This window comes from Phalaenopsis equestris, unplaced genomic scaffold (genome assembly GCF_001263595.1).
Source record: "Phalaenopsis equestris unplaced genomic scaffold, ASM126359v1 Scaffold001226, whole genome shotgun sequence".
NCBI lineage: Eukaryota > Viridiplantae > Streptophyta > Magnoliopsida > Asparagales > Orchidaceae > Phalaenopsis > Phalaenopsis equestris.
Genome location: NW_018165665.1, coordinates 109,315 through 123,157, shown reverse-complemented (window position 1 = coordinate 123,157; position 13,843 = coordinate 109,315). Strand labels below are relative to the sequence as shown.

The following is a 13,843-nucleotide window of genomic DNA, read 5'->3' as shown; positions in this document are numbered from 1 at the left end:
ATATTAGATCATATAATGAGCTTGGTTTTCCATTCACATAGGCCTAAGTGTTTCATATTTTTCTACCACAGAGAAGTACTCTTCATAAACTTGATAGCTACCAACTTGACTTTTCTATAAGGTAATATGTCTTTGTATTTAAAAATATATTTCATAGTTTGGAGCCATTTAATAAACCTATCCAGATCTATACAGCTATAAAAATCCAATAACTCAAATTTTCACTCCAAATTTATTCTCTCTTCTCCAATGCTTAATGCCACATGAACAAAATAGTTGGTTCTTCATCACTTGAAACTTCCTGATAGAAAAAATTTCTTTCTCATCTCCATCTCATCAATCAACATTAATTCGATTGATGATTTCCCCATGTTGTCCTTTCAAAATTAGTAAGCCTGCAGTAAAGTTTAGAGATTTTTTATTGTATATACATCATGATAAGCTCTTGAATACCTTTTTGAGAATTTTTTATTGTATATACACCAGAGTAATAACTAGACCACTTGAAGGAGAAATTTTACTAAGAAAAAATATTGAACAATCTCCAGAATAGCATAAGCCAAAGCCAAAAGTACTTCGCAACATGGCTAAAGCAAATATTTATACTAAGAAAAACAAAAGAAGCCCTAATTCTAATCTAAACGTAGAAATTAGAAGCTCTAAAGAGGGCCGCCCAATGGGTGGAAACAAACCCCGAACTGGCCCTAGCTTTTGAACCGCCCAGGTACATGCAGGCAAGAGGACCGCCCAGGTACATGCCTGCATCAGTTGGTGTTTACTTTCTAGTTTTACGGTACAACAAGAACAACAACAAAACATTTATCCCACTAAGTGGGGTCGGATACATGAATCATTTTTCTCCATTTAGTCCTATTTAGTGTCATTCTTTAATTTAATTCTAATAAATTAAGATCATTTTTTTATACAATTTGCCCAAGTTTTCCTAGGTCTACCTCTGCCTTTCTTAACAGAAGTCGAATCTAAAACATCTACTCCTCTAATAGGATCATCAGATGGTTAAAATTTAATGTGACCAAACCATCTAAGATGACTCTCTCTAATTTTTTTCGTCACTGGAGCTACACCAACCCTATCATGGATATATCTCTAACTTTCTGGTTTTAAGGTGTCTTCATATATATGCCATGAAATGATAAATGATATTAGAGGCATATTTCAAAAGGTATGAGCATATTTGATGTAACAGCATATGAATAGTAGTACAAAAGTGTACCGATCACAATATTCATTTTAATGGTCATAAACAACATCATACTAAAAAACATCTTCTAATAAGGAACATCTTTTGTTTATGCAAGTTTATCATGATGATATGATGCCACTTAATATCACATGCTACATTATAATTTTTGTTCTTTTATTATTCATATTGGATAATCCAAAGTCTTGTCATTTACATATTAATAAATAGTAGTGGTTTGCTAGATTTAACTCATTAAACTCGTTTATTGTTTTTTTTTTATTATTATAGTAGATTCTATTAGATCACTTAACAAAACAACTCCATATTAATCTACAAGTATACTAATCACAATATACATATCAATGATCATACAAAACGCCATATTAAAAATTATCTTATAATATGGAATACTTCTTATTTATACAATGTCACCTTAACCTGAAGATGTGATACCACGTAAAATTTGATGTTATATTTTAATTCTTGCTCATTTATTTTTTATAATGCATGCTCCAAATATTGTCATTTACAGTTCAATAAATAATAATTATTTGTTAGGTTTGATTTATCAAACTCACTCACATTAATTTTTTCTATAACAGACTACTCAATCACTTGATAAACCATCCCCATAAGAGGAATTTTTTTGGCAATGAAATCTCACGCGATAGGGTGCAAATAAACCAAGCATTTGATAAATTACACATGGCTTGACTTGATTAAAGCTCATTCACGATTGCTTAATTGACTAATCGAAAAAACATAAACATTTTTATAAATACCCAATTGCTAAATGAATAAACTTGAACAATTTTTTATTTGTTTCATTTCAATTTATGAATAGTATTATTCAAAACTCATGAGCAACTATTTGATTCATTTATATATGAATCGTATTATTCAACATTAACAAGCTCATTAAACTGCTAAATAAGGCTCATTTGCAAATATTATTATTTAAAAAATTAATTTTAAACTCATTAAAACTTATTTCATACAACTTGTTTATTTATCTTAATAGTTACACATAAATAGACTCAATTAAGTCTCATTTATTTTTTTAAAGGTGAGCTCGAATCGAATACAAGCCAATCTTGAAAAGGTTTTTTATAAACATACTTGAGCTCAAACACAATCCAACAAACTCAAATCGAGCTTGAGCTAATCTTGAACAAAATGTTGATAAATGAGCTCAAACTCAAACAAACATGAACCACCAACTCAACTTGGCTCGGTTTGTTTGCAAACCTATTATTCTGCATTATAAATGCATGTATTTCTATTCGTGCCTTTGTTGAATCTTAGATAGTTTCATTTTCATAGTTCTTTTTAAATTTTTTTCCATCAAATGTTGTCTCATTTTCTTGTTGAATTGTTATTATAAATTATAGTGATTAGATGATATATCATTTACCTTACTTGCTTACTCTTCTTCTTTATATTGCTTGTATATGAATTTTTCTTTGCGATTACAAAATAATTTTTTATATCCCTTAAATACATTTCATCTTGTATAGATGTTTAGCCGTCCAAACATAGGTGTGGCATATCAACAGCTCTCAAACCCACACTAGGTGGTGCTATGCATGTTCACCATTTTTGCATATAGAGGTGTAGGATTTACTGCATTTTGCAATAAAAAGAAAAGCAACAAATAAATCGGAAAGAGTAGTCGAATCTAACCTCTGGTCTTGAGAATCAAAGTCGCCAGTTTCAGAGGCGAGGGTGCGGGCGGCAACGTCGACTGGAACGACCCTGGGCTCCGTGCTGCGAAGGTCGTTGCTCGTTACATCGAGGGTCTGGTCGGAGTCGCAGCGGACGTTAAGATGGAACTCAACAGAGCAATACTCGCATTGGCCATCGCCATCACACGCATCGCAATCTCGAGAGAAGCGCATTCCCATGGCGTCATCACTCACGAGGGGAATGAGCCCGAGGCGGTGGGCAATGAACTCATCGTTCAGGACAGATGAGTTGGCCTCGATCTCTACCAAATCAATCGCAATCGTCGGTACTTCGGCTATCATTACGCGCCGGAGGGCGTTCGCCATGCTTGCATCAGTTTCCTGGAGTTCAAACTTCATGTAGTCGTCCTTCATCTCACGTATTTTGACCTTAGGGAATCGCTGATACGAGACGCCTTCCATTATCGCCGGAGCCGGCGATCGTAAGCGCACAAAAGAGGATTTGGTCGGACAGCTTTTCAGCGGCGCCGAAAGGGCGAGGAGATTATGTTGTATAGGGCAAACCAGTAGGCGCCTAAACTGCTCATTCCCACCAACTCTCTTTAGCGTAATTAATTTGTGATTTTATTAAAAGTCCCATTAATATAGTATATCACATGAAAATTTGTCTTTTCTTCAGCCTAGCACATCTCCTACATTATAATAACTAGTGTCACACATAATCTCAAAATCATACACCCAATCAGATGCCACAATAATAGGTGTTATGAATAGTTTTCCCTTTAACAATTCAAAGGCTACTAGAAACTCATTATAAAAAATAAAGAGCATATCCTTCTAGAGTAGGTGACACAATGGTTTGAAAATTTTAATGAAGACCTTTATAAATTTATAATAGAATTCTACATGCTCTAAGAAACCATCTAATCTCTTTATAAATAAAGGTAGGGGTAGTTTTTCTATCACTTAAATTTTTACCTGATCCACCTCTATTCCCCTCATATAAAATTTTTGTCCTAGAATTATGCCTTTAGTGACCGTGAATTAGTTTAGCACAAGATGAGTTCTTTTGCATCTTTGCAAAACTCTAGCTAGATGTTCCAAACATATCAAAGGAAGTGATAAACACAAAATAAAGATCATTCATGAATATCTCAATCCCCTTCTCAATAAGATTTAAAATTATAGATATCATGCATCTCTGAAACGTGGCAGGGACATTGAATTGTCTAAAGGGCGTCCTCCTGAAAGCAAATGTATCGTAAGGACTACTGAAAGAGGTTTTATCTTGGCCTTTTAGTGTTATTGGAAGTTGGATGTATTTAGAATATTCGTCTAGAAGCAAAAATAAGAATGCCTACCAATCTACCTAGCTTTTTGGTCCAAAAAAAGATAAGAAAAATAATCCTTTTTAGCACGTTTATTCAACGTCACATGTTCAATACAAATCCTAAACTTTGATACTTCTAGTGGGTATAAGTTTATTCTTTTTTTCATTACTGCAATCACTTTTTTCTTTGGAATATAGTTGATTGGATTGCCCAGGCACCATTCGATATGTGATGTATAATGTCTGCATCTAGCTATTTCACAATCTACATCTTCACTACTTACTTTATAAATAGGTTAAGCCTCCTTTGTGGATCGTCCTTCAACTCATGATTCTCTTCCATTAAAATTTATGCATGCATATGGAAGGCTTTGATATCTATTATGCTCTAATCAAAAGCTTCTCTAAAACTCCTTAAAAATCTCATTAACATTGCCTCTTGTAATTCACCCAAGTCGGCATAAATGATTATTGAAAAAGTTGAAAATTTTTCTAAAAATGCATACTTCAAGTGCTTAAGGAGAATCTTAAGTTCTAATTTAGGGGCCTCAACTATAAAAAGTAATAAAATTTTGGATCAGTTAAGGTATCTAATAGCTTAAATTTATTTATGATCTCTCTAGGGATCAAATCCAATACTCGAGCTGATTCTTCATTAGAATTTTCACAACTATCTTTAGTTAAAGCATGCACTAATCACCAAAATTTCCTTAAATTGATTTTTCATGCGCCCATCTATCACATCTATTCTATGGCATGTGTCATCCCCAGGGTCTTGGAGAAACTTCATTGATTTTAAAATATTAAAGTACCCTCCTGATCAATAAATCTCTTGGTAAGTTCCTTTTTTTGAACATCAATCATGATCCTTCCAATTGCTAAGAAATGTATACCTAGTATGGTTGGAATTTTCTTATCATCTTCTATATTTACTATAAAATTAATTGAGAAGATAAATTTATCCACCATAGAGAACACATCCTTTATGCCCCTCCTTGGATTAGACAAAGAATTGACAATTAATTAAAAGGTTACAGTGGTAGGTTGAACATCTCTTAATTCTAGTCCCTTAAAGATTGATAACTTAATGAGATTTATGTTGGCGTCTAAGTTGCATAATACTCTTCCAAAGAACTTATATCTTATGGTGCAGGGAATGGTGAAGCTACTAGAATCCTTATGTTTTTTTGAAAGCTTTTTTTTTTGTAAGATGGCATTACATTCTTCAATTAAAGTCATAGTCCCATAATCACCAACTTTATGCTTTTTATTAAGGACTTCCTTGATAAACTCAACATAACTAGACATTTATCTTAAAGTTTATGCAAATGAGACATTTTATGACCAATTTTTTGAAAACTTCTAAAAATTTGGAAAAGCAGTAGTATGAATTATGTTTATGAAATCGTTAGAGAAAATGTATGGTTGGTCTTTCTAGTTCCTTCCACGGAGGAGGGCTGTTTAGCCTAATTTTTGTGAAGATTTTTTGCTAGTTATTTCAAGCACAAACGTCACCTCTTCTCTAGGCTTTCCATAATTTGCTCTTCTAACTCCTTACCAGGTTTGGATTGGTCTTTTCCTTTTTTCCCTTGGGATTCACTTTGACATTACTAGATAAAGTCCATGTTGTCTATTATGAAATAAATTTGTTAATTATGCCAATTAATTTGCAATGTTTCTTTTAACTGTAGTTTTAATTTATAAGTTATTCTCATAATTAACACAAATTTTGTTAATTATAATTTTTTTTCTCTTTTAATATTGGATTCAAAGTGAATCTGAGAGGGTAAGTTTGTCTCAGGTTAATGTCATTTCTTTAGTTGTTTAAACTACTTATATGGTTTGTTGATTGTTACTCTATTGTTGATTTCTATAATTTCAGTTATTATTATATTTAAAATTAAGGGGATTCTTCAAACCAGGATTATAGGTATTTGAAATGGGGTTATTAGGTCTATTATTAATAACATTCAATGACTCCTCAACACTAGAATCAACTAACTATCCATATGAATTTTCTAGTATAACTAGGATCAGGGTACATAATTCAAGCCTAAGTTATCTATTTTATTTGATATCGCAGCTACTTGTGAAGCCAAAATTGTCAATACATCATGTTCATGAATTATCGATTACTCTCTTAGAGTTGACTCTCAAAAGGCCTATAAAAATTGCTCTTGTCATCACTTCAATAAAAGCATAAGTCTTTTTAAAAGGTTTTGACCTTAATGATATTTCTACTACAACATCTATTATAGAACTTAACAATCCCACTAACCCATTATAAAAATTTGAATGCTTAAACAATCAGATAAAACATGATGTGGGCATTTCATAAGCAACTTCATGTACCTCTCTCATGCTTCATAAATTTTTTCACTATCCAATTGGGCAAAATTTGTTTTTTCATTTATCATTCGAGCCATTTTGGAAGGAGGAAAGAATTCGACTAGAAATTTATATGCTAAGCCATTCCATATATATATAGAATTTGGTGTTAAAGGAATTGAGCCACATTTTAGCCTTGTCTCTAAGGAAAAAACGAAGCAACCTAAGTCTAATAACATCACCATAGATATCATTATACCTAAAAGTCACATATAATTTTAAGAAATTAGCTAAGAGTAAGTTTGTTTCTTTTATATGTGAACTTCAAAATTGATTGTTTTGGATCATTTGAATTATGGCACGTGTGAGTTCAAATGTATTATATTATATGATAGGGTTATTAATACTATGGTGAATTTCTCCTACAAAAGGATTAATAAAATCCCTAGTGGTCTAAGGTTTCCTTCCTACTGGTTCTCCATTTCTCTTAAATATTTTTTTAACTTTTCTAAATTTTCTAAAGTTTTCTGTCATTTTTTTCTTATTTCATGGTCAAATGGCACTAGTTCAAAAGATTGAGTTCTGCATATGCACACCTAGGACAACAGGTGACCCTAAAATAACAATAAACTATAATAAACAAGATACAATTCAAAAAACAAAATAAAGCAAATAACACAAATATAAATTCAAAATATTTTTAGGATTATAAGTAATATAAATAATAGCATAGATAATATAAAACGCATAATAAAACATAAAACTCAACAACACTATAGGTTCCAAACCTAAACTTAAAAAATTTTCAACTAAAATTCACTTAAATTAAAAAGTTAACATCACTCCCCATCAACTACATTAAAAACTTGATCTACTCTACATTGATGCAGATGTCAATCAGACAATTCATCATGTCAATCAAGTATTATATGGATTATGAGTTTATGTGTTAATACCACAGAGAACGAGTTAACCTTTAAAAAGGGAAATTTTTAGTTTACTAATTCATATGTATAAAATGAAAAGAGGAGTTTTTTGAAGAGTTTCTATGCTCTTAATTTTGCTAAAGGCTAGTCTAATTATGATTTTGGATTATCTAATTGATAGATATGCTTCATTGAACTGGATCATGTGATTCTTCAATGTTCTTCCAATGAATTTCCTCTACCTAATATTGATAATCATAGTAATTTATTTCTTACTCTATTCCTAGACATAAGAAGAATTGAAACCTCTTATAATGATTAAGTTCACTTAACCCTCTCGCAGGAATCCTCAAGTCACATATTTGATTGTAATCTCCTAATTATAATATTCTTATTCTATTAAGTGATTCAGACAATCAATAGTTCTTGATCATAAGCATTTTCAACTTTTCAAGTAAACGAGTTAAAATTAAATTATGTTAAAAAAGTTAACACATCAATATACAATAAATCATTGTATCATCACATTACCAAATCAAAGAGGATAAGAACTTAGTTCCTAAACATTCTAAGAGAAAACATTAGAGAATTATTTGATAGAAAATTAAGGTTTACAAATGTAAAGGAAAGATAAAAGTAGGATTCAAAATCCTCTTGAACTAGGCCAACTCTCCTTCTACAAGTGTTGTTCCCCTTGAATTCCTCTCCATTTTCTCAACACAAACTAAAACTCACACACTCATACACACAATCACTAAGTGAGAGAGCCTAGAAAACTTGATAATAACACACATCCATATCCATCAAAATCCCTCATTTTAAGCCTTCTACTTGCTCAAATCATCTCAAAATTCTAGCAATTATCAAAGAAGGTGTGAGATGCCTAGGCGCTAAATGGCGGAGTCAAGTTTTCAGGTTGGGTATGTGGGCTTGAAATCAGGTTTCTACTTCATCTATCCTTAGAGTCTGAAGTAATAATGGATGGGGTGTCAAGGCAGTTAGCTATGGTGTTGGGTTTCTGCCTCTTCTATTTTTCTAACAATATGTGTATCATCATCAGTTCCTAAGTGCCTATAAAAATATTGAGGCACTTGGAATTGCCTTAGCCAAATTAATCCATATGCTCTTATTATTTTTTTATGCTACTTACAAAGACTACAAATATCCTGTAAGAGCATAAAGATAATATAATAAAGGATAAAAAATAACTTATGACATCTCACATATTTTATACACATGAAAGAATCATAAGAGAAATAATTGTACATGGCATACATATCTATATAGAGATTTTTTGTGGAAGGCATATATTGATTCAACTGGAGAACAATGAGAACAATGCCCAGCTTTTTGATAAGAGATTTTTGAGAATTGATAACCATGTTATAAAATTTATGAAATGGTATGTTAATTTTGATCCTAAGTCTGAATTGTCGGTTATACCTGTTTGGATTTGGTTCCCAGGTCTCAAATTATATCTTTTCAATCATGAGATTCTCTTTTCTTTAGCCGATGCTTATTGTAAACCGTTAAAATTTGATAATGCCACCTTATACTATTACTAGACATTATGAAGCTCATGTCCTAGTTGAAAGGGACATTACCTAACCCTTTTGTAATGAAATTTAGATTGGCTCTCAACATCAAGGTTATTGTAAATAGGTGGAAATTGAATGTCACTCCCCATATTGTACTCATTGCTCTATGTTTGGGCATCCCACATCCCTCTGTTATAGATTGAATTCCCGTCTTAAAGCATCCACTGAGAGTCAACCTCCTACTCTTTCTGAAAACCACAATCATAATGTTGAGGCCGATAATGAGTACAACTCTCCCACGCAAAATGGTGATTTATTTAAGGAAATGTGAGTTCCTAATACTACTATTGATGCACATGCTCAACAAACATTGCCTAAAAGAAACATTGATGCTATTGAAACAGATCTTCCTACTATGCCTGTTGAAATTTTTTTCCTCCTACTCATAGCAATACCTCTCCTCACATTGATAACACATTGGAAAATCAGGGGCATCCAGATGAAAGATTTTCTCATCCATCTGCCTCCATAGAAGCCAAAAATACCCCACTATAACTTGCTACTAATGCTTTAGAGAATGAATGGTAAGTTCAAAAACATGCTAGAAAGAAGGCTAAAAGAAACAATGACCTTTCTAATCTTAATGCAATTAACATTATACAAGAAGGTATCTACTATTCTGATGGAAAGAAATTAGGCAACCCTTCTAGATCTTCTAGGAGGGCTGACTTAAGACATCATGTTTAATATCATGATTTGGAATATTAGGGGAGTGACGGACCCTTCCTCCCTTAATAGACTCAAACATCTCTTTAAGGTCCATAAAATCTTTATTTTTACTATTTTAGAGCCTCTTGTGCATATTAATAAAAATAGAATAGTGAAGAAATTCAAAAGAAACCAGTCTTTTTGCAACAAGAATAAAAAAATTTTGATTTTTTGGAAACACTCTGTTACATTATCTATTGTTGAAGATGAGGAGCAACTTGCCTTAACACACTTTAAGATGGAAGATTTTCATGGGTTGGGCACTTCTCTCTATGTCAACTCTCTTTTGCAAGATAAATTTTTACTGTGACAGAAATTAGAACTTATGGGTGATTCGATTAATGAAAATTGGTTTGTGAGTCGGGACTTTAACATGATTATGAAACCATCTAAGAAGAAAGGGGGTAGTAGATGTGATAATATCCTCATAAATCATTTTTGTAACTCAATTGCAGGAGCTTGACTTTTTGACATGGGCTATTCTGGGTCACCCTATACTTGAAAGAGAGGTTTTTATTCCCAAAGGCTTGATTGTTACTTGGGAAACTCTACTTTCTTAAATCATTATCCAATCATTCGGGTCCAACATCTAAGCTATGCATCTTCTGATCATAACCCCATCCTACTTAATTTAGCTTTTAATGTCAAGCCTTCTATTTCTAGATTTAAATTTCTTATTATATGGACTACTCATTATACATTTTTGAGTGTTGTGCAACATGCTTGGAAATTTGATGGTGTTGGGACACCCTGGTGTTATCCTATGGCAAATGTATAAAAAACTAGCTGCTCATCTAACAAAATGGAATCATCAGGTTTTTAGGAATGTGCACAATAAAGTGTTGGAGGCTCAGCATATGGTGGATCAGTTAGAAGCTCCTGTTATTAGCTCACCTACTATGGTGAAAACTGTGACCCAAGCTCATCTTTCTTTTTTGGATGCAATCACTTTGGAAGAAAACCTCCTTTAATAGAAAGCTAATGATAAATCATTTATTGCTGATGATAGAAACATAAATTATTTTCATGCCACTCTAAAGTATAGAAGGAATATTAATAGTATTATGAAGTTTAAAAATGCTAATGGGCACATTTTAACTTACATGAAGGATATTGGTGAAAGTGATGTGCCTTATTTTACTGAGCTTTATTAGTCTACCTTACAAGTTACCCCTGTTGATTCTAATTTTTTTCCTAATGAAACCAGCTACATCAAAACTCTCTCATTAACTCAAGCTCCTGATGAAAATGAAATTCTCTATGCCTTTAAATCCATATGTCCTAACAAAGCTTCGGGTCCTGATGGGTTCTCCTTCTCTTTCTTTGTTCACTGTTGGGATATCATCAAGAAAGAGGGCATCTGTTTTATTCAAAGTTTTTTTGCTGGGGAAAATCCAGGTAAGTATTTCAACTCTGCCTTGATTGTGCTTATCCCCAAAGGTAATGACAAGATTTCTTGGGATAATTTTCATCCCATTTCTCTTATCACTGTTATATCTAAAGTGTTGAGTAAGTTGATTATGAATAGGGTGCAGCCACATCTCTCTAAAATCATCTCTCCTCAGTAATCTACTTTCATATAAGGTAGAGAGATTACTAATAACATTTTACTGGCATAGGAAATTATTGAAGTCTTGGATAAAAAATGCACAGGGGGTAACATGGTGCGAGTGGATTTAGTGCGTTAGTTTTGCAAATATTTTTCAATATTACAAAATACACACGACAGATACAATAGCAAATATGCAAATTAATCCCAACAAAATAATTTCAATTAAAATAATTTTATCTTTTAAGAATCTTTAAACTGGCAAATCCCCTTTAAAAATAACGCAAGTATACGTATTACTAAAGTAATAAAGGGCTCTAATGGAGTCCTGGATATAAATTCCACAGGGAAGTTGTAAATGCCTGTAAATAAGTTCCTAAGATTATAATGTAAAGTGCTACTTTAAAAATACAAAAAATAAAGTGTGAATTTTGAATATTAAGTAATAAGTGAATGCTAATTAAAATGCAGTTAAAAGACAAAATTAACTAATTTAAATGTTAAACTTTCAAATGTAAAATTACAAAAATCAAAACTAAGATGTTGATGGAAAGTTCAAATTTAAGAAAGCATCCTTCCCCTTTACAATGAGTACATGGTTTGTGAAGAAATTAAAATAATTTGAAAAAATATATATAAAAACATTATCCTCTTCCAAGTGCATAAAGAACATTGAATAATTTAGAGTTTCATTCCTAATTGGCTGCCAATCTAAAGCTCTCACCACTCCCTCCCCTAAGGGCTAACAATCTCGCATCAGTTTCTAATCAATTGGACTAAATTGGTGATTTTAATATGTCACCTTAAAATCTTCAATTCTGCAACAAACAAAATATATTTCCTTATTTATTTTTACCCAATTCCATGGATGAAATACTCTCCCATGAAATCAAATGTGATTCTCACCATGTTGTAGAAATCATAGCCCTTTTAGAACATATGTTTCTCAATATATTTTAACATTTCAATTGGCCAGATCGAAAAGTAAATGAAAATCGGAGTTCAAATCATAAAAAAATTATTGTCATTTAAAACCATATAAAACAAAATAAATTCTTCACAAAAACATATCTTCAAAGTAGGGAGTGATAAAGAAGACACTACTTAGAATTCATGAGAAGGATATGATAAAACAGGGATTTCATATATAAAAACAAATTTACAAAACAAAAGAAATAAAAGACACAACTTGTCTCACAATCCTTCCCAAACAAACTCCTAGAAGTTCTCTCCAAGCCTTTCTCTCTTTACAAGCACTCTCAATTCTCTTATAGAAGTGTAATGAAGAAGAAATTGCTCACCTTCCCTCTCCTCTTACAATTCTTGAAGAAAATCTCCAAGCCCTTCACTTTCACTCTCCTTCTTCACGCCACACAACGCCACACACCTCATGCACACACAGACACCTCACGCCCCAATACTCCTCTCCTCTTCTCTTCTTTAAGCCCTAAACTTCCCTCCAAAAAGAATTTAAAATTCCCCCAAAAATTCTGTCCAAAATTTAACTCATTTGAATTCAAAAGACATGTCCATTGATCCAAGAGACATATCCCTTCATAAAAAAAACCTTCCAAAGTGTCTAGATTCAAAGTGTCTAGATAGTGTCTAGATTCATTGAATTACTCCAAGGGGTGTTTAGAATAAGTGTCCGTTTGAAGATTTAGGCAAAATTTGTCTCGGACAGCCTTAATCCACAAAAAGTCGTCCCCGGCGCATCATGCGCCAACTCTCCGTCAAATGGTGCATCTGGCACCAATCTGGCTTATCATGTGCCAGTTTGCTGAAGACCATGTTCTTCTAGGTTTTGGCGCATCTGGCGCAGATCTGATGCTATTGGCGCCACTTCGGCGCATTTGGCGCATCATGCGCCAAAATTTGAAACTTTGTTGTCTTAGCTTCAAATTTCATCAATTTTGCTACTTTTGCTCCAAATGCCTAAAATTGATATACCTTCAACAAAAATATGAAAATACCCTTCTTTAAAGTGTAATCTCATAAAAAATAAGCATAAAATATATACTTAAAATAACATATTATTTTGGTGTATCACCCACCATGATAAGTGTTAGAAATACCTCTATTTTTTTAATTATAGATGAAGGCGATAACTTTCCATAGGAATGTCCAAACATTTTGCAGTAAGTACAATACAAAGGATGCTTTTCTACCATAACCCATTGTCAATAGACCTTATGAGCGGAGCCAATCCATATCTCTTCAGGAGTGCCAAGTGTGATATCCCTTTCAACTAAAAACCTAACATCCAAGGATCTAGATAAGTAAAAGTGGGAGATTCCGTTAATGACATCCTAAATATTGATGCAGGTGAGAACAATATTTCATGGCTAAACAAATAGAATTTTAAACCAGGGAGGCTAATCAAAACTGGAATAACAGTAGGTCCTGTTGTCGGTTATTTTTCTGTCGAAAATAAGTTTTCAAAATTTAAATTTAGAATTTAATGTAATTTATATATACACACATATATATATATAATGTAATTTTAATTTTGTGA

General features: G+C 32.5%; 1 protein-coding gene across 1 annotated transcript in view; it reads right to left on the bottom strand.

Moving 5' to 3' along the window:
- The window catches only part of LOC110033580 (DNA-directed RNA polymerases II, IV and V subunit 3-like), a 36,974-nt gene extending 33,469 nt beyond the window's left edge, over positions 1-3,505 (bottom strand). Inside the window, exon 1 of the mRNA XM_020737616.1 lies at positions 2,888-3,505. Coding sequence (XP_020593275.1) covers positions 2,888-3,351 — 464 coding nt within the window. The 5' untranslated portion in view covers positions 3,352-3,505. The remainder of the gene's footprint in view (positions 1-2,887) is intronic.
- Positions 3,506-13,843: the final 10,338 nt, after the last annotated feature.